Here is a 19,426-nt window from a genome sequence, read left to right as displayed (position 1 = left end):
GACGGTGACCCGAAATCGAATCTGTGGTCCGGCTGTCTACCATACGCTAATCAAGGCCTAGGTCCACTTCGCACAGGATACTCAGATAATGGCCCCCTCGCCGTCGACGGCGTCGGTACCCCTTTCAACGTCGTCCACAACATCCACCATGGCCTTATCAACGGCGCCTGCTACGACTGCGAGCTACTCAACCGGTGATCATATCTACAAGGGTAAACATACAAACAGATCATGGCAACAGCTCCCCCCAGAGCTCATCAGGTACCTCTGCGCCACTGCATGGCAATTCCAGCTATTTCTAATTAAACACGCTTGCATAACAGACATATTGCGTCTTTGTACCTCAAGGATGTCGCTACGCACCTATACTGTCCGTTCACTTGGGAAGTTAGGGAGGTTTGGCCCTCAAGAATGGTCTACGCAGCTTTATGTCAGGCCATAGAACTCGAGAAGTTGATGAATGTCACCCCTTCTTGGTGTACTGCTCGTGTGTTTACCTACTTTATCTTATCACTGTGACGCGCTAATTCACTGTGCTAGTCAAATCCCATCTATTTTGGAATCATGCATGCGCACTCCTGGATCCTCATGACATACTTCACCAATATGCAATCGTACGCCCTCAAGCCCCCGCAGATGGGGCTGCAGGGGCTGCAACTATCGCGCCACAGCCTTACCGTTTACCCCCTCACACCCACTTTCGCACTATGACCTACCATTCCTGCATCATCTGCCGCGTCAATTCACCTTGTTCGTCCGTTGGCCTCGGAGCCGCAAAGCGAACACATGTTGTCCCAAGGTTGGGCGTGATATCCGTGTGTCGCGAGCATCGCAAAACCGCATTTTGTGGTGTATGCCTACGTGAGGCTCCCGCCGCCGAGTGTGATCCCCAGTTTGATATCAGAGTAACATGCGTCTCAGCGGTTATAATCAACTGTACAGCCATGGAAATTTTAATCTGGCCTTGGGCGGCTATAACCCATATGCAACTACCCTCAATCCTGCTTTGATGGTATTGTGTTCTGAAAACGAAGATGACGAAACCTGGCCTGGCGTTGATGCAACGTGTAGGTCATGTCGTTCGGAAGGTCTTTGGAACCGCATCAAATCAAGTGCTCGTGACCGCGAGGCGATTGGTGGTCCACGTTTTGTTCAATCCTCGTCATCGTCACGCTCCTCACCCGTAAGCCCGCGACAACTCGCATTAGCACGTGTTCCACCCTGGAAATACGCATCGGCAGGATTGGGAGACGCGTCAAACAGTCGATGCGTTCATCGAGCTGGGCGAAGGCTCAATTACAGAGGTCCTAAACGTTGCCCGCGAAAAGCTGTGGCTACGATCATACACGAAAATGCCGGAGTTGATGGAGCAAGCTGTTGCTGCTACTCGTTGGGCTAGCGAAGGCATGGGGACAGATTTCTCGCAAAATTCTTATCATCATCGTGAACCGGAGAGTGTAGCAGCGCCGCAGCAAGATCATACACGCACTACAGAAGGAGGGGACTCGTATAGCCCCGTCAACAGCCTGTCTCCACGTCGTTCGCGCTCACCGTCTCCGCGGTCAGCGTACTCCTCGGATTATGAGGGCTCGGAGGATGAAGACGATCCTGACTTGCTTTCTATGACTGAAGATGCTGGTGGTGTGCGCGACCTGGCCATTGCTGATTGGGCACGGACACGAATTCTTGATGGACACTGGTGTAGTCCTGCCGACCAGTGGTATGGTTACGCTCGACCGACTGGTGGAGGTGTCAGGGATCCTGGCGAGGAACCTGACTACGAGTCGGAAACTGACGACGATGAGCCTCTTGAGAGTGGACAGTCTCGCCGCCGCATCAGAGTTCCCGCTACACATCCTTGTCCGTGGACACTCTCGAGGCCATCGTCCCCATCATCTCTTCCCTCACCCACCGACGACTCGCATCCACGCCTCTCGACTGTTCGTTCTCAAGCCCCACCGTCGTTCGGACTTTGTGAGCAGGCCTTCCGTGCCTTTTCAAAACAGTTGCGCCAGATCCTATTGCCTGGGATGAACAATATTGTCCGCCGGCTCGTTATTGAGTCTGCAAATGGGATAGGAGGCGCTTGGATAGACCCTGCTGTGCGCGCATCGAAGATGAACCTTGAAGATGTGCTTGCTGAGTTGCGCACGCCTGGAGTATGGTTTGATGGCGTTGACTGGGCGGCCGGCGGCTTGGACATCGGCGGTAAGCGCGAGGACGATTCCTTGAGTAGCACCAGTGCGTCGACGAGAAGCGATGGATCACATACGACGAGCCCTGTTCTTTCTACGACAACGCTACACACCACGCCGTCGCCTCCACCGTCACATCCTGAGGAGAAAGAGCATGAGCCTGCAACGATAACGCCAACAGTAAGGCCGAAACCGCCACAAGTCGTTATCCCCATTCCCGTGTCACCGGTGTTAGAATCACCCAAGCTTTTACACCCTATCCCTTATGTACCGGTTACGCTGGCCCATATGGCACAGTACAGTCTCGAAGCGTTCAAACAGGTGAGTTTCATTCTGTGCCGCAATGCTACCTCGTCCGAACCAACTACATTAGGTATGGCGCGAGGCATGTGCACCACTGTATCACTGCCGATGCTCTGTCTGCGAACGTGCTATGATCAAGGCAAATGTTGCCGCCGGTAACCCTGTCACTGCTCAGGTGCGGCCTGCGCCCAAAAATGAACCCCAAGCCCGGGTACCACAGCCTCAACCACAACAACCGCCAGAATATGAGAACCTTAGTGAAATAGTTCTAGAAGAGGTACGTGTTCCAAGAACCAAGGTGGTGAAGGAGGAAGAGGAGGAGGAGCTAGAAGAAGAAGAAGAGCTGTATGAGGACGAGGAAGAAGAGAGTGAAGAGGAGCAGTATGAGCTCACGAACACACATTCCCAGACGCACACTGTCACACCCCGGAAACGCTCTTCTGGGGACCTCGAGGCAGAGAACGCTGCTACTGGTGATCCCATCGAGGTCCCTCGTACCTCGACTCCGCCAAAGCGTCCCCGGACAGACTCGGATCGTCCTGTTGATGACCGAGCGCGGCGCGAGAGTCTGTCGCGCCAATCCCTACGCCTCGCCAACGAAAACGCTCGTCAGAAGAGCTGGACGTGGGCAATGACTCTCCGTCCCGGGGTGACTCCCTACAAAAGCGACTGCGCGTTGAGGAGTCCTCGCCAGGCTCCCACTCAGCGCCTCGCACACTCAGCGTCTCACCTCCTGTGGTGGATTGCGCAGATGGGTATAGCAGGAAGGGCTTTGTTGACGCTGGGGATGGGGATTTTAGCTGTCTGCGAACGGGTCTAGTCAATGGTGGCGAGCTGGACGGGTTGTACGTGTTCGAGGAGCCGTAAGTTAATTTAAAAAGTGGAATTGTGTTCAGCATTAGCATGCTTTCAACTCTTGTATTTTGCATTCTGTACAACTATACCATATCTCCTTGGTTTTTTCTACGGCGACGACGACCACAACTAACACTGTTTACATAACTGAATCGTTGGGGATTTGGTGATAAGGGCTAACAGCAAAACAAAAATCCATCGTGCCCGCTGGCTGGATTGAACAACCGACCTCATCATTACGAGTGACGCGCTCTACCACTGAGCTAAGCGGGCAACGGGGAAGGTAGGCTGTCAATCCTACAAAATACCAATGATGCCTTGGACCTCATATTCATTATCATCGACCCCATCATTCTTCCCCAACCATGGCAGAGACGAGCCCAAAAATCAAGATTGTGCGTGCACGAGCTATAACTCGGAGCCTCCCACGATAACATGAAACTCTCCCAGATGGCGGGTGCCGCGCCAGACTTATCTGCGGCTACATTCCAAATTTTCGACGAGTCGCATACGATTGGAAATGCTCTGCGGTGGATGATCATGAAAAAGTATGTTCTGTTTTTTTTTTGTTTGATGAACGTTGAATTGATTGATGATGGTATTGGAAGCCCGAAGGTGGAGTTTTGCGGATATAGGTTAGTGAATGGTATCGGCTTGTTGTCTGCAGCCGCAGTGCGATTTGCTTTATTCTCTTGGGGTGCTAGTCGATACCCTCTGAACCTGGTTATCGCGGAGAGACACTGAGATGTGCTAGCGTGGCATCACTTGCTTCATATATGATGGATGTGTTTCGATTTACTGATCTGCTGACGCTTACAGCGTACCCCATCCTTCCGAAAACCTCATTCAGCTGCGAATACAGATGTATGGTATGCAATATTCGTTTGTCCCCACTTTTCCTCCTGAGGAGCCTGATCCGACTTTTTTCAGATGGGCTCTCGTCCTTGAATGCGCTCCTTGAAGCACTGACAAATCTTGATGCTGTATGTGAGGCCGTTGAAAACAAGTATCACGCAAGTCTTGCTACGAATGACTATGAGCGGTGGGAGGAGAGGAGCTAGGCAGTGCTGGTGTCCGCAACAAACGACTTGCTACTTTCATAACGAGTGCACTGCAGTTTGTTCGTTATGCAGTGTGCACGCGATAATGTGGACTACTCCCTTCTGGAGTTTGGCGCAATATCACATATGCATCTTCTGATGTCTAACAGAATAAGCGTCCTGCACGTAACAATTTGTCTTGCGAACAAGTGAGTATCATTGATCAGCTGGGTTGGCGATACTTCCTGTGGTAGCGATGGCAGTGTCGGGTTCATTGCGTGTGCTATTCGAAGTGGTTACCGACTGCGGGGTTAAACCCAGTGCCCACACTGCACAGCCGAATAACGTTAGTGCATGACCCTATAGCATGCTTTATAAATCCAAATGGTTGTGGTTCTTTGCATACGTATTGCGTGTTTCCCTTCAAGCCGCCAGTGAATATACCGCTGGTAATCATGATCCTGACGGACAAGCTTGCAGAGCCTGAGATTGATGCACCTCCTCCTGCTTATGACACATTATCAATCCACAGGGGCGCTCCATCGATACCTGCCATCGCCACTGCTTTCGCTCACGACAATGAGGCAGCTCCCACTGGCAGGACTAGTGTTGTTGTAACGGACGTGCATGAATATGAGCCTCCTTCTCGGGGTCGGCTGTGGGCACGCACGTTGCCCAGGAGCAGGAGCAACATTGACTTCACAATACAAGTTACACAACCTCAAAACGATGCAGTGATGTCAGCACCGGCCGCAGTGGACGTGGACAAATCTCTCCCAGAACGCCCACAGCTTGATTCCCGCAAAACCGTTCCCGCAGAATCTGCGTCCTCCTCCTGCCAGAAGCGCAAGCACGCCAAGGCATGTAAAACAAAATCTGGCCCAAGCTCATGGCTTTTTCTCCTCCCATTCACATCCTCCAAAGTTACGAAACATGTCCGTCAGTCCGTGCTCATGCTTATTCACGATCTCGTCGTTCCTCCGTCAACCAACTCTGTCAACCTGAATCCTAAATCTCCGCAAGTGTCCCTCCCAGATCCACACGAAATCCTAGCCTCCTGCGCCCAATCCTGCTCTGCGAAGAACCTGTCACTGTCTACGCTTCTTCAAGAGCCAACTGTAGCAGGTCACACTGCCATCTATTGGGCTATCGTCCACTATCGCCCCTCGCTCCTCGATGCATTGCTCAGGCACTCCTCCCCTTTAACGCCTGTAACGCAAAGTGAAATGAGGAAGGCATGTTTGGTGGCAAGTAATCAGGAATTGTTCCAAAACCTTAGACTCAGTGCGGGGTTGTGCGCAAGTGGGTTACGGAGTGGTGAGTCTTGAGTTGAGAAACTGGATTGGAGCTGATGCTTTTGACTCATTAGCCGCTGATAGACTGCTTCTTGGTCAGCGCCCACCAGATGACGTGCGTATTGAAGAGGGCCCTAATGGTGCCTTTGCTGCAACGCTGGATATCGCGATGTGGCAGAAACGTATACGTGCGGTTGGAAGCGTGAGCGTGGAATTCATTGCCTCTGGTGAATATCCTGTGCTCCTTTAACCCTCATTCCTGCCTTGATTCTTCATTAGTTTCTTTACCGTTAAGAAAATCCAGCTAACGTTCTTTGCATTTCAGGTCGTATATTCGCACTAACCTTCTTCACCACCGATCGTCCCCAACCCAACACCAAGTGCACCAAAGCCACAAGAGCGGTAGGAACATTGCACGTCTCACTCTCCCTCCTCGAGCACAGCCTACCAACCTACGTGGATGCAGCAGTAATCATCGATCGACCTCCTCCCCTTCCTTCTCCAGGGCCTTCTCCACGTTCACCAAGAAAGGAAAATTCCTACTTGCCAAAAGAGCACATCTACAGGGCCAGTTTCTCAGGCGGAGAGAAAAGCTATGACATTGAGAGCGGAGTGGGGTTTGGGGGTTATGAGGCAGGGAAGTGGGACTTCAACTATGATGGACAAGCGCGTGCGCGCTCGCCTTCTCCTCCTTCCTCGCCTAGCTCTGCTGGCTCTCCTTGCCATGCAACGTTCTCGGGTGCACATACACCTACACAGAAACATGGACAGAAACAGATGTTACTTCCACCTCCCTCACACCCCCACCGCAGGCTAATGCAGACTTGTTCGTCTCCCTCGCTCAAGCAATTGTCCTCGTCCCGTTCCTCGCATACGTTAACATCTGTGTTGGATGGCAAGGCCACAGCTTTCACGCCCAAGAAGCAGCTCGTGAAGTTGAGGAATGCCTCATTAGGATTGTGTGCCAGTGGGCATGCTCCGGTGGTGCTCCGTTTTAGTGCAGGCGAGTCTATGCTTGCTTGTCGTACGAGGAATGGAGGTGAGGTTCTTTCAATACTGTTTAATTTTTCTGCAATGAAGCGAGAAGCTTCTGTTGAATGAATCATCATAAATTCTGGCTGTCTATCCATCATACATATAGCAAACTGACCAATGACGTCTCTCGCCGCAGATCCACACGCCCTACCTCATCCTACCGCCAAACCTGATACCTGGTCCGAACATGGCACGTGCTATGTCTCTGCAATCGTAGTGCCACTCGGCGAACAAGATGGGGGCGGGTTGATGTTTGAGTGAGTTTTCCACATGTCCTCTCATAATATCCAACGACAGATCGGGGAATCGAAGTAATAGACGCTAACGTCCGTTTGCAGCACATCCCCGCATATCGCGCCTGATGGTAGTTTACGAGCGCGGCTAGAGACGAGGTTGGTGAAAACTGAGGAAGGAGGGAAGGAGTGTATTATTTGTTAGTTTGATGCAGGGCGATGGTCATTCTTTGGTATTGTAGTCTGGTGGATCTTGTATAGGATTGTACTCAGAGTCTCAGACATATGAGACTGTGGGATGGGCGGACAGTATGCTGCTACTAATCTACTAATCACATATTTCTTTCACCTCAGAGTTCGTCTCGATTCCAGTACTTCATATGTTAGACAGGTGTGTCTCGTAGATTTCGTAACCTGGTCCACTCAACGTAAGTGAATAATGTATAATGGATGAACGAGCAAGCTTTCAACCACGACTTGGACTCAAACTAATAGGTACCGGAAAAAGTTATCGACTTTGATGAGACGCCCATGGTGAGGAACTGTAAGTGGCATGAAAAGAGGTCATTGCATCGAGGAATCCGGTTGTATTCGTGAACCATCACCAATAATAGATATTGCAAGGGATCGATATTCTCGGAGAGTTGCCATGAGCAATACATCAGAATCAGATAGATAATCATCGTCAAGGTCACCATCATTGCCAAGCTCATTGGGGTCATCGTCATTGTTCTCCGGCACAGCTGCGAGCCTCATGAGTTGGGCTTGCCCTGCGAGATGTGCTCGAAGTTCAGCCTGTGTTCAGGTCCGGGCTGAGCCCGCGAACAAGAATTGAGCAGCTCTCCGACTTAGTAGAGGGAGTCACGTTCCGTGACCCGAATGAGATGATTTTTGGGCGTTTCAGCTGCACAGCCTATGCTGTGTACATATAAGCTGTGAAGCGAACACGTACCAGGAAGCAAAGAACTGAACTGACTTGACCAAAACAACCATTATTCCCTGTCGTCCGTCCATCACTGCTGATAGACCCCCTCGTAAGTGCTGATTTTGAAATTTGACAGATGAAAGCTGAGACAGCGCTGCACTTAGTAGTTGACTATGTCTTCATCCGTTGCTGGGGCGCAGGATACATCAGAGATAACACTCCGCCAGGAATTCAAAGGACACACTGATTGGATCTCGGGCGTCATACACCTGCCCAACGGACAGCAGATCATCACTTGTTCATATGACAGCTCACTCCGAGTGTGGAACTTGGAGAATGGGGCACAAATTGGAGAAGACTGGAGAGATGGAGAAAGTAAAGTGCACAGTATAGCATTGTCTCCAGATGGGAAGAAAGTGGTTAGCGGGAGTGATGATCATGCAGTGAGGTTGTGGGACATCGACACCGGCAAGGTTATGGCTAAATGGACGGGGCACAGACAAGCGGTGATATCTGTCTGCTGGAGTAGAGATGGTCGGAGAGTGTTAAGCGGATCTGATGATGGGACTGCAAGGCAATGGGACGTGGAAAGTGGGGGAGCTACACTTCGAGCATCGATCGTGACCAGTGCGCACCAAACAGTGTGGGCAGTCGTCTATTCACCAGACATGACCATGTTTGCAACTGGTGGACGTGATGGGCCCTTCACTGGAACACACTCAGTCGAAATCTGGAATGCAAAGACTGGCAAGCTTGTCACTATTCTTGAAGGACACACGGACTCTGTTCGCTGCCTGGCTTGGACCAAGGACGGAAAAATGCTCATCTCCGGGTCATTCGATTGCTCAATTAGGACATGGGATACAACCAAGTGGAAGCAAATTGCGATACTGGAAGAGCACACCGAAGGTGTCTTTGCCATTGCAGTATCTCCAAATGACCGCATCCTCGCAAGCGCATCGTGCGACAAGACAGCGCAATTGTGGAACCTCGAGAACAGCCAACCCATCAGATCCCCCCTCCAGCACGCAGAGGAAGTGTACTGTGTATCCTTTTCCATGGATGGAAAGCTATTAGTCACTGGCTGCTGGGACAAAAACGTGTACTTACGGGATGTTGCTGTGATTGAAGCTGGCCTCAACGACCTTTTGTCAGATTCGAAGGTGAGTTGACAGGCATGTTTCATTGTATTACATTCTCACAACTGAACGCGCCCTGCCAGGTTAACAAGTCGGCACTCAGTGTACGTGACACTCTCATTCAAAGATCTGATTGTGCTCGACTAATATACTCTAGGCTGATGATACTGGCATAGCCACGACTTCAATACCCTCAGACCCAGATGCAATGATAAGAGAAGAAGCTATTCAACGAGCGGTTTGGATTGAACTCGAATATGCCCCGCTACGTCTACTCAATACCTCCACGGGTCTTCTGTGCGATCGGGCGGCACAACTAAACGCCTTCAAAACGAGTGCAAAGTACAAAGAGCTTTTGTCATTCATAACAAAGCATTCAGAACTCCAAATGGAGCGCATCAAGGAAGTGGTAGCGATGTACTTTCGCTGCGTCCTGCTATCACACAGATGGGAAGAGAAGGAGGCGCTGCTGCACGACATCCAGGACAAAGTTGTGTACGAGTTGAGTGGACTTGGTGGTATCAAGAAACTGCAGTCATTCTGTGAAATCGCTCGTGACGCTGGGTATTGCTGGGCATGGATGGATACATGCTGCATCGACAAGAAGAGTAACACTGAGCTTCAAGAATCGGTCAACTCCATGTTCGTATGGTACCGCCACTCAGCGCTTACTATCGTCTACCTATGCGATGTCCCCCCTTCATCCCAGTCTGGTGCACTGGCGAACAGTGTTTGGAACGAGCGAGGATGGACATTTCAAGAATTTGTCGCTCCGAAAGTTGTTATCTTTTATCAGAAGGATTGGTCATTATATCTCGACGATCGCACTCCCAATCACAAAGAGTCCCCCACAATCATGAAGGAGTTGGAGGGTGCGACGGGCATAGATGCACGGGCCCTGATCTCCTTCCGTCCGGGGATGATCGACTCCCGGCGGAGGCTTCAATGGGCATCATCACGTGTTACTACATTGCAAGAAGATATCGCGTACTCATTGTTTGGTATCTTCGGTGTCCACCTACCTGTAATCTATGGCGAGAAGAAGCAGAACGCGCTCGGGCGGCTCCTACAGGAGATCGTGGCTCGGTCGGGCGACATCACCGTCCTCGACTGGATTGGACAACCTTCCGAGTTCAATAGCTGTCTTCCAGCCTTTATTACCTCTTACGCCACTCTTCCATGCACCCTTCCATCTTTGTCCGAAGACCAGATTCAGACAGCTATGTCTTCGCTGCGAAAAAATCCTCTGGCTGTGGAATTGGCTTCGAATCTTTACGACCGGCTTGATAACACGAGCGCTGCTCGTTTCGCGAACTGCAGACTGCATTTGCCTTGCGTAGCGTTCTGTGTTACAGAAGTCAGTCTGAGCTACAGTGCATCCCAGGAGACTCGGTATGAAGTCAAGGCAGACGGGCTTTATGACCTGCTGATCACCACCAAAGAGCCGATTGAGTTCTCGCGGACAAGGCCCCTTCATCAAACGTTTGTGCTTGTCTATCCCTGGGATCGGTCTCTCCTCGAGCCACCAGACTTTGCAAATCTACTAGACGATATGGAGAGCGGGGAAGGTTATTGGACGCCACCTTCCTCCCCGTCAGACGAGTCACCTAGCCGTTCTCTTGCAAAACAGGAGGTGGATGATTTAGAATCGCGAGCATTGCGGTTAGTTATTCGCCTTGGGCAGCCTTTTGGCGCATTTTTGCTAGCGCGGCAGCGCGGCGGAGAATACAAGAGGGTTGCATCGGATCGTGATATCATTGCACAGGTCAAAGATGTGGCTTCTGTTCGATACCCGATGGACGTCAGGACGGTAGAAATACTGTAGATGCATGTTCTCCCCGAAGATTAGAGATCTGAGCGGCTTTCATTGGTACTTCGTATGTGATACTACTAGATACGACATGCATGTGTTGGACTATGGTTTCCTTCCAGAGCAGACCATGGGGATCTATCTGCACCACTTCTCTATCCGATACTACTAGACTGATGTCCCATCATCCTCATTACATCTGCCTGCATGGGTGCTCGGGTTCAATTTGTGCTCCACCTCCCTATGTGCCTTCCTTTGTCCTCTGAAATTCTGTGCCATGCGGCAGTACAGAGCACCCGGAACGAGCCGCAACCTCACGCGCACACCTAGGAGATTATGCTAGCCCTATCCTTCGACAGTGGACCCTCGCAGCCTCGACACAGAATAAAAAAAATCTCTTTGCTGAAAATGCTCCGTGGCATGCGGATGACAGCTACGGACCTCCTGCTGTATACCATCTCAGACAAACCTAGCATGGCCACTTGGAGGGATGGATTTTTCCGAAGTAATGCACCCGCACAGTTTCAGCTTGGAGGATCACATTTCTTCCTGCCAGTAAAGATACGAGAGCCTTGAGTTGAAATAACTTCGGATTTTTGGTGTCTTTCGAGACGAAATCAAGGTGCGCGAAGGCTTCGAGTACTTGCTGGAACTGTATGGTTGAAAGCGTGTTTGTAAAGTCCGTTGGAAGGTTGTCGAGAGCATTCAAAGCAGATATGGACATGGGCAATACGGAATCAACGTTAAAGCTCATGATTTGGGCCGGTCATAACATAGAGCTGTAGCAATATCCGTATGATATGATGGACGACGACACGGCGTCGGCACAAAAGGCACCTGCAATTTTCAAACTCCGTGCTTCGCCTGCCAAATTTCTCCGAGATCGACCAGTCTGACTACGTCAAGATTTCCCACTCTCAAAAGGACGTACGTCAGACTGGTCACGAGTCTAGTCGACAATCGTACTTCAATCCAAGCCAATCCTGATGGGGTCCGAGGCTCAATTTGGGTATAGGGAAAAACTGTGAAAGATGCAGCTTGAACGTGTTCATCAGGTGCAGGGCTGTATGAACGAAATAGATAAATGAAAGGGCCTGTGCATCCTCCGCCCACACTAGAGGCACGGGATTTGCGCATAGTCGATTGGCCCGCGTTTCAATATTAATACTTCGAAGATCGCACTGTACCGCACGTCGCCGAAATTGGCCGAAACCAAGAACGGTTCTCGGAGCCGATCTTTTGCGGGGTTCAAACATTCCATGCGAGTCGCTGCTTTGCAATTTCACCGGCACTAACAGCTGCCATCAATATCCCTAATGCATGAAATATAAAGAGGCGCAGCACGAGTTCAGGCTCTCTGGGGAACGTAATGTGAAAATTCGGGAAGAACTGGAGTGCCACGGTGTACACGGTGTAACTGCAATATCGATAGATCGACTTCAGATTGCTGAAACACTTCATTCCTCAAATATCACTTCGGCGCTGAATATTGAATTGTGGTATATCAAGCATGAATGTGATCGTTATACGTCCACCGAGTTCCCCCGCTCACTCACTCCCATCCTCTGACAGTATGACTGTTGTCTCGAATGATCCAAGTTGGTGGCCAATCATCAATGGGAATCTTATTTCCAGCTATTTTATAGGTTTGTGGAGAGTCAACCGCGTGATAACGGTGATTATTCGATTCGCCTTGACTTCAATTTCGCAGTTGCCACCTTTGTCGGGCTAATGTACGATTGGGGTGAGCAAGCTTAAGTATGAAAAGACCACTGATATCCTGATGGTATTCTTAGCGCTTACGTTCGGACAAGAGGTAGGTCGATCCATTTCTTGGGCAGCCAACTCTCTTAGAATTGTGTTATAAGTTGAACTGATCTGGGTGAGCGGACTCCTACATCAAATGACCGACGTGAAAATATTGAACTTGTTCATGGCAGAGGCAACGCTGGTCTCTAATGACCTTTCTCTATCTCAGTGTATGTACCTCACGTTTCCATATTCACGCCTAGCAAGTCCAAGATTTGCTGACTTCAGAATATCCTAGGTGCGCTATGCTGGAATAGGATATACTGTGTACGTTTGGATGTTGAAGCCATTGGTGTTGCGTTCATTACCCATCTCTCACAATCAGGATGGACGTGTTGAGTATGTCTCCTCGCATAGAATCTGTTTCTTTCTTGTGACGAGCGGCATACAGTCAGTATTCCAACGATTTCGATGACAGATACAGTGAGTATTCTATACTGATGCATTCCATTCCCGTCCGGACACTGAACTACCATGTAGGGGTGGGTGAGATTCTCGAACAATTCGTTGATTCAACGTAACGCCTCCCACAGTTGTGAGTTTATTTCACACTTATGATCTTCCGAAGCTGATAACTAATGTTGCTGAATTTGTCAGGCCTTATCGTGTACAACGCACTTGATTGGATGAGTGAGGTTGTAAATGTAATACTGGGCGGTGAGCTATACGCCTCTCCGTGATATTGACTTGACTGAAATATCATGCAAGTCATTATGATAACTCGGTTACATGCCATGTATCAGCAATCCAGAAAGGTGCTGATATTTCTCGTCGTCATCTTTCTGGCCATCAGAATCGCCAATATAGTTATGGTTGCAATACAGATGATGCAGATGTCAGGGAGTGAGCCTTAATAATCTGTTGTTCAAGTATATCAGGGTCATTGAAAAATACCAGAGGTACTCGTTCTCTCTAGCACCTATCAGTGCACCATTGGCTACGCGAGAAATTCTGTATTTCTGTGTTTCATGACTTGGATACTTGCCACTGTATGGGAGGTCCTTGCACTGTGTTTCGCGGTGTGGATTGCTGTTAAACACTTCCGTGAACTGCGACGACACTCAACAAGAGGTATTATCGGGGACTGTTTCACGGTGTTAATGCAAACTCACGTTAGCTACTTTGCAAGGTGAGCTTATCATATAAATGCGGTTCTCTTGTTCCGCTAAAGTTTTGCACGTGCTAGTTTTTTGGCTATCTCTTGCCACCAAATCGATGTATTCTCTCCAATGTTCTCAGCGGTATGCCGATCTGTCACCGACCTCTACATGTGACCATGATTCATAATTTCTATAGGACATGTCTTACCTGGATGCTCAGATTTATCTTGGTCTCGCTCAGGTATTCCAGTTCGTGCAGTTGTTTGTGCTGGGACCATGCCTCATCCTCGGTGTTCGAGAATATCACGCTGAGCTCGTGGCCAACTCTGATATAGCAACCGCTATGACTTCAATTGCTTTTCAGGAGCGCATCCACGTGTCAACTAGCAGTAGTGTGTAGTTCAGGAGAGAATCGATATGATTGATTTACGACGGGCAGCCGGGGCAGGTAGCGCGCAGGGAGCGGGAGAATTTGCTTGTATCCATTCCAGGTTTTGTCATGGTACTTATTTATGTAAGTTGCGAAGTAGATACAGGTCATACAAGAGCTTTTGACGAACTCTGAGCAGAGATCTGTCCTCGACGCTGAGATTCATGTACTCGATCTCAGTAGTGTTGTCAAGATCGTAGTGGCTGGTAGAAGTTTGTTCGCTCCTGATGTCATCGCTGAAAGATGCCTGTTTCCAGTGTGAATATTGGGAATTTAGATAAAACAGACCAACTTTAGAACTTGTATAACGTTTGCACGATGGCCCTACTTCAAGTTAGAATTGAGCGGTCGTCGAGCAAGTCACTCAACGAAGTTGTCCTGTCAAAAAGTTTGCGGGTCCTTATTTATTCAAACCTTATCTCAATCATTAGTCATTACCTTGTACGCTAATCCAAGACTTTCCTTACTCAGGTGGTGACCTTGGATCGACGTCACGGTTGAGTTCGTTCTTACACTCAGGCTCGTTCTCATACATGGACTTGTAGTACGCTAGTCCAACATCAAGTTGTTGTATAAATTATCGTGATGCTCTCGTGATGTAGTCATTTTGCTTTCGCAAATACCTCTCTTTCACCTTGCTCCATACTTCAGTGTCATTTACTCAGGTAACGATGAAAATCCTGTGCCATCATCTTCTGTCACAGTGAGCGTGAGAGTCGACCCAGTCTGCTGCACCTCAATGCAACCTCAATTAAGCACCCGGTGTCCAACAACTTCAAGATAGAGGCGCGGCTTATACACTGGCTCACCCAGCGAAGTTTGCGGTTTCATCAATGCCTTGAGTGCATCTGGCATTAGGATCTGCTTGGTGACAAATGTAGTTCGCACAGACGGAGTGCTATGAGGTTGATTTAGGAAATACGGCAGGTGCTCAATCGACTTGGAAATAGATTTTATCTCACACTTTACCGATCATCCTCAGTGTTACCTGTTCCTCCAGTGCAGTGAAAAATTTCCGGAAACAACTCATCTCAGTGATAAACCGTGCACCATAAGAGCTGTGCCATGACGAAACCTGAACGAGTTCATCTGCATGCCATCGAGTATGGTCGGAAGGTGGATTCTATTGTTCGTGCCGCATCCACATCATTGCTATGATAATCTGTGGCAACTAGCAAATAGTAAGTTCCACAGGAGAAGAGTACATTGTGCAACCTAGAAGGAATAATAAGTCTGCTCTGGGCCACCGGGTCACAACTTGTGGCCCCACACACAATGCGCATCTATTGTTGTGGATGTGATGCCACAATTCACGATGCGAGTATTAAAGGCAGGGCTCCTAATCAGCTTAGCATCTTACTCCCCCATCATGGAGCCTGCTATCCGCTCTCGATTTAGCGACCTCCCTCTCGAGATTGCTCTCAACATTCTCAATTACGCAGTCGAACCGACGTTTTCCCAAGAAGAGAAATATGACGATCAAAATCCCTATGCAACTGCCCTCTCCCTGTGTCTCGTCTCTCGACTTGTGAGACGCATCACCCCGCCCAAATTGCTGCACACCATCTCGCTCCGCCGAAGTGACAGCGTGAGGATGTTCGCAAATGCTCTGCTTATGCAGAAAGCGTACGCAGAGGAAAAAAGTGATCTTTTCTTTGACTATACCTCCGTCGTACAGAAAATGTGGATCGGAGCGTCTGCAGAATCTGAAATATTCGTCTATGATCTCGCTCCAGAAATCAGCGTGCTAGTTCCGGTGTTACTGGCTGCACCGGCACTTGCGATTGACTGTTACTATTTAAAGCTTGTTGTTCAGAGCGTAGAAGATGCATCGAGCTCCCGCGCAGATCCCAATGTTGACCACGGACCCTCTCCTTTTCCAGGGAAAACCCAAAGTCTAACGATAATGGGTCATACCACCTCCCATATGATCTTCCAGAACATTCGAAAGGGATCCATTTTCCTTGCATCAATCCCCCATCTCATCTACCTGATCGATCTGCCCATGGACTCGGACATTTTTCGTGACATCAGCAGGGGCTTAAAGCTCACATCATTCCTGCTGCGTCCGTGGCTGTGCGACATTCCGTGGACTTGTATGAAGAGCCTGGAAACTTTTTCAGTTGTCTACCCGCATCTGGCTGAGCCCTACAAGATACGTTCATATATCGATCACACAAGAGGAGTAGACTTGCACGTGGAGCGGCTCACGGTATCTGCCCCCCTGTACAAGCAGGACCCTGAGTCCTTCCCGTGGATGGAACCGCCGTTTCCTGTGACCCATCCTGGACAGAAGAGGATTCATTCGGATGGTATTTCCGTCGAGGTCACGAACTGTCGCGAACACTTTTGGCGGTTTCATTATACGTGGGATAAATTGTGGGCCTGCGGAATAACTGACGGAGCTGGGGGGCAGCGGGTGTTATGAAGATGATGATAGATGCTTTGATGACTTTTCTTGGATGTAGACCTGTTTACAATCGGTGCTTCTTACTGTACACTTACTATGGACTTCTCATACCCAATGCATGCGATGGGGACTGTATGATTCACGAGCCATGGTGTAAGCCTGGCGCTTACTACGTGACAGCGTACTCCACGCTGATTGGACAGATACATGCCGACTTATATATGTAACTCGACGCATACATAATCTTTCTTACCGTACCGTCAATCATACGCTCTTCCACGTCACTGTTTGTCTGTTAGTGTTGCCGTCGACGTGATGGCTTTCCACATAGGCCGCATGGCTTTTCAAGTGAATGAGTGATAGACCGTTGGCGAACAAAGCAAACAATTGAAGAGGGTTGTATAAATTTTGCGCTGAAACACAACGGATTTTATTTAAAGATATAATTTTTCCTGCTGAGACCATAGCCCATGCACGAGACTCATTTCACAAGGTAGCGGGAATTTTGCCAAGGATGCATTCATGATGCACGCCAAGAATGCAACTCGAGTAGTATGGCCTAGCTTGGTTTCTTCGCAGGCCAGTGGTGAGCTTCCGGAACGTTTTTTTTAAAAAAAAGACCCCACGTCAGACATAGCTCTACTCGAGTACGGGGAGCTTACTCGCCACTTTCTATCGTCTGGAACGTTTTGATAACCAGTTGTGAGGCCTTAAGCTGTATCAACCAATGCAGGGTCAGATATGAGCTCTGGCTTGATTCTGAAGGTAACAGCACGAACTTTCGTCTCCTAAATTTGCGCTTTGAAGTCATCCAAGAGGCCTCTTGGTATCATTGACAATGACCCTCGTGATTGTCTTGGACACCAAGAATCTGAAACACTCTTACAGTCTCTCAACGCGTACATACGCGTTTCGTTTTCAACAAATCTACAAATTGTTATATCAAGTTACATCGGTGACATTACATCATAGATGTATCATCAGCCGAACGTTCTCGATAGCCAAGGAACGATCGCAGAGACTCACCTAACTCCTACATCTTCACCTTCGTGCTCGCCGAACTATGTTGAATCATACACAGGATCTAAATCCGCCTGGTTCGTCTTGAGGAACCTACATTTGGAAGGATCAATGTGCTATACCCACCTCGACAGGAAATGAGATGGGATTACACACCAGATATCCTACCCCCAAGTTGAATTGTAGTCCGCTGAGACACGACCCTGTACTCTGCGGAGCCAAAAATCACCTTCATAGGGAGCGGTGCCTTGAATCTGGTCTGTGATGGGTAGAGTTCCTTTAGCCTGGTTTTACCTATGTTTTCCCAAGCATTGTTGTTAAACTTGACAGTACCCGGAAAAAGCAAGTTTTCGATTCGAGTCATGGATAGAATACGTACGGTATAAAAGTGGTCTTCGTATGCACCGTAGAGGTAGAATGTAAGCTTCGATATTAATCTATGTCATTGAGGTCTTGTACGACGGATGCATTGCGGTAAAAGAATCGAGTTGGGCTGAAAACTGCGGTGGATTCGATTACGGCTGATAAGCAGAAGGATAGGTCTAGTGTCAGACTCTTCCCGGCCGCATAAATCCAATTAATGGCCTGTCCAATGATAATCTCAATAGTTGCAGAGTTGACGAAGGGACAATTGTACAATTGCACGGCAACACCCGGGACATGTACATGAGCAACTGGAACTAGCCGAAACCTTCACGACTAAAGCTCTGCCCATGTTCAAGTACCCTATCCTTACTGTACGAGATAGCGATTATGGTTAATGCAATATCTATGCTATGTTTGCGCACCGTAATCATTATCTCGTACGCCAATCCAAGACTTTCCTTAGACTAACTGCGAAACTCCGAGATCGCAATTCCATGGAGACATGAGTGATGTGAAACTATTGTCACAGTCATTTTCTCTGTGAATTTTCTATCTCTAATCCAAAATGCGTGTTGGTTAATTGACCCTTTTTAAAGTGGTGGAATGATGTTTAAATTAGCTCGGACTTGGATGCGTGGAGGGGAGTGTATTATAAGGTGCGTCGTCCTTCTCCTTCATAGATTAGTGTGCTGATATGGACGTCCTCTGAACCAAGGGTACCTAGCTATTGCAAATGTAGTACCTCTGCGCCTATGTATCTCGCTCAAAACCAGTATATACTTACAGCAGGAATCGCTCGGATAGGATCGTGACATTCTTAATTGGTTGAACCGACGTTGCTACGGGAAATCGTACAGTGACGATGCACCGTGACACTACCAGATCAATTTGCGACTTGTGAAGTTGTGTCATCGCCTCCCAGTTCTGTCCGCTCTTGATTGGGTCTTCCCTTGAAGTTGGATTTGGACAACATGCTTAAACTTGCAGATCGCTCGCTCGCGAATAGGCAAGATGAGCTGGAGGTTCTACCATGGTTTGATGCGTCCTGACAGAGTGGTCTCGTTGCGAAGAAAAAAAGTTGACTAGTACTGCTGGATGCGAGTACTCAATTCTTGAAAATGTAACCGTTCTAAGGTGGCAAGCAACGGAACGTTGAGCAGAGATTTACGCGAAAATGAAGGCGTCGGATCCATCGAGATATTACTGACAGATAGGAGCCAACTGGATCTTCGTTAACTTTCAATTATCTTGAACAAATTCCACAGCCTCGATGAGTGCGATGTCTAGCATGCAGGTGCGTCCAGGTGTTGTTGGCTGATATTCCTCTTTCTCACCAGCTGAGACCAAACAAAACCAACAGTGCGATCCTGGAACTACCCTTTGAAACCAAACCGTATCAACACAACCCTTCCACCCCCGCAACATAATGCTCAGGTGCTACGGTTACTACATATCTGAGGA

At 48.9% G+C, this 19,426-nt stretch overlaps 6 protein-coding genes and 1 non-coding gene across 7 annotated transcripts; 5 read left to right on the top strand and 2 right to left on the bottom strand.

Annotated features, from left to right (window-relative positions):
• The first annotated feature begins 9 nt into the window (after positions 1-9).
• Positions 10-3,607, top strand: BJ212DRAFT_1348952 (uncharacterized protein). The gene is made up of 7 exons (XM_041335441.1): positions 10-261; positions 324-487; positions 541-923; positions 1,035-1,145; positions 1,209-2,516; positions 2,569-3,039; positions 3,066-3,607. Exons 1-7 carry the CDS (start codon positions 89-91, stop codon positions 3,363-3,365), a joined length of 2,910 nt encoding a protein of 969 aa, XP_041194192.1. The 5' UTR covers positions 10-88; the 3' UTR covers positions 3,366-3,607.
• BJ212DRAFT_t51 lies at positions 3,555-3,626 on the bottom strand. Its single transcript has one exon. It is a non-coding gene; the product is annotated as a tRNA-Thr (tRNA).
• Positions 3,627-3,637: 11 nt separating this feature from the next.
• Positions 3,638-4,579, top strand: BJ212DRAFT_1348950 (DNA-directed RNA polymerase). Its single transcript, XM_041335440.1, has 5 exons — positions 3,638-3,748; positions 3,804-3,901; positions 3,962-3,988; positions 4,173-4,222; positions 4,284-4,579. Exons 1-5 carry the CDS (start codon positions 3,719-3,721, stop codon positions 4,412-4,414), a joined length of 336 nt encoding a protein of 111 aa, XP_041194191.1. The 5' UTR covers positions 3,638-3,718; the 3' UTR covers positions 4,415-4,579.
• Positions 4,580-4,634: 55 nt separating this feature from the next.
• BJ212DRAFT_125408 (uncharacterized protein) lies at positions 4,635-7,343 on the top strand. Its single transcript, XM_041329746.1, has 5 exons — positions 4,635-5,710; positions 5,763-5,915; positions 6,014-6,727; positions 6,860-6,980; positions 7,062-7,343. Exons 1-5 carry the CDS (start codon positions 4,849-4,851, stop codon positions 7,159-7,161), a joined length of 1,950 nt encoding a protein of 649 aa, XP_041194190.1. The 5' UTR covers positions 4,635-4,848; the 3' UTR covers positions 7,162-7,343.
• Positions 7,344-7,855: 512 nt separating this feature from the next.
• Positions 7,856-11,072, top strand: BJ212DRAFT_125386 (quinon protein alcohol dehydrogenase-like superfamily). Its single transcript, XM_041329744.1, has 5 exons — positions 7,856-7,960; positions 8,018-8,329; positions 8,381-9,044; positions 9,104-9,124; positions 9,178-11,072. Exons 2-5 carry the CDS (start codon positions 8,055-8,057, stop codon positions 10,843-10,845), a joined length of 2,628 nt encoding a protein of 875 aa, XP_041194189.1. The 5' UTR covers positions 7,856-7,960; positions 8,018-8,054; the 3' UTR covers positions 10,846-11,072.
• A 112-nt stretch (positions 11,073-11,184) lies between these two features.
• Positions 11,185-11,621, bottom strand: BJ212DRAFT_1348921 (uncharacterized protein). The gene has a single exon (XM_041335439.1). It carries the CDS (start codon positions 11,582-11,584, stop codon positions 11,300-11,302), a length of 285 nt encoding a protein of 94 aa, XP_041194188.1. The 5' UTR covers positions 11,585-11,621; the 3' UTR covers positions 11,185-11,299.
• A 3,917-nt stretch (positions 11,622-15,538) lies between these two features.
• Positions 15,539-16,597, top strand: BJ212DRAFT_1298966 (uncharacterized protein; the record flags this gene model as incomplete). Its single annotated transcript, XM_041332771.1, has 1 exon — positions 15,539-16,597. One exon carries the CDS (start codon positions 15,539-15,541, stop codon positions 16,595-16,597), a length of 1,059 nt encoding a protein of 352 aa, XP_041194187.1.
• Between the last annotated feature and the right edge of the window lie 2,829 nt (positions 16,598-19,426).

The sequence above is a fragment of the Suillus subaureus genome (genome assembly GCF_016647635.1).
Source record: "Suillus subaureus strain MN1 chromosome Unknown BJ212scaffold_12, whole genome shotgun sequence".
NCBI classification, from domain to species: domain Eukaryota; kingdom Fungi; phylum Basidiomycota; class Agaricomycetes; order Boletales; family Suillaceae; genus Suillus; species Suillus subaureus.
The sequence above is the reverse complement of the archived record's forward strand: the minus strand, read 5'-3'. Positions and strand labels throughout refer to the sequence as shown.

Excerpts from the sequence above, each read along its gene's own strand:
- BJ212DRAFT_1348952 (XM_041335441.1), top strand. The coding sequence starts at position 89 with ATGGCCCCCTCGCCGTCGACGGCGTCGGTACCCCTTTCAACGTCGTCC. Across the intron at positions 262-323 it reads CTCCCCCCAGAGCTCATCAG|ACATATTGCGTCTTTGTACC; the intron begins GTACCTCTGCGC and ends CTTGCATAACAG. Across the intron at positions 3,040-3,065 it reads GGACAGACTCGGATCGTCCT|TCTGTCGCGCCAATCCCTAC; the intron begins GTTGATGACCGA and ends GCGGCGCGAGAG.
- BJ212DRAFT_1348950 (XM_041335440.1), top strand. The coding sequence starts at position 3,719 with ATGGCAGAGACGAGCCCAAAAATCAAGATT. Across the intron at positions 3,902-3,961 it reads CGGTGGATGATCATGAAAAA|CCCGAAGGTGGAGTTTTGCG; the intron begins GTATGTTCTGTT and ends TGGTATTGGAAG. Across the intron at positions 4,223-4,283 it reads GCTGCGAATACAGATGTATG|ATGGGCTCTCGTCCTTGAAT; the intron begins GTATGCAATATT and ends GACTTTTTTCAG.
- BJ212DRAFT_125408 (XM_041329746.1), top strand. The coding sequence starts at position 4,849 with ATGATCCTGACGGACAAGCTTGCAGAGCCTGAGATTGATGCACCTCCT. Across the intron at positions 5,916-6,013 it reads CGTGGAATTCATTGCCTCTG|GTCGTATATTCGCACTAACC; the intron begins GTGAATATCCTG and ends TTTGCATTTCAG. Across the intron at positions 6,728-6,859 it reads TTGTCGTACGAGGAATGGAG|ATCCACACGCCCTACCTCAT; the intron begins GTGAGGTTCTTT and ends CTCTCGCCGCAG.
- BJ212DRAFT_125386 (XM_041329744.1), top strand. The coding sequence starts at position 8,055 with ATGTCTTCATCCGTTGCTGGGGCGCAGGATACATCAGAGATAACACTC. Across the intron at positions 9,045-9,103 it reads ACCTTTTGTCAGATTCGAAG|GTTAACAAGTCGGCACTCAG; the intron begins GTGAGTTGACAG and ends GCGCCCTGCCAG. Across the intron at positions 9,125-9,177 it reads TTAACAAGTCGGCACTCAGT|GCTGATGATACTGGCATAGC; the intron begins GTACGTGACACT and ends AATATACTCTAG.
- BJ212DRAFT_1348921 (XM_041335439.1), bottom strand. The coding sequence starts at position 11,584 with ATGAGCTTTAACGTTGATTCCGTATTGCCCATGTCCATATCTGCTTTG.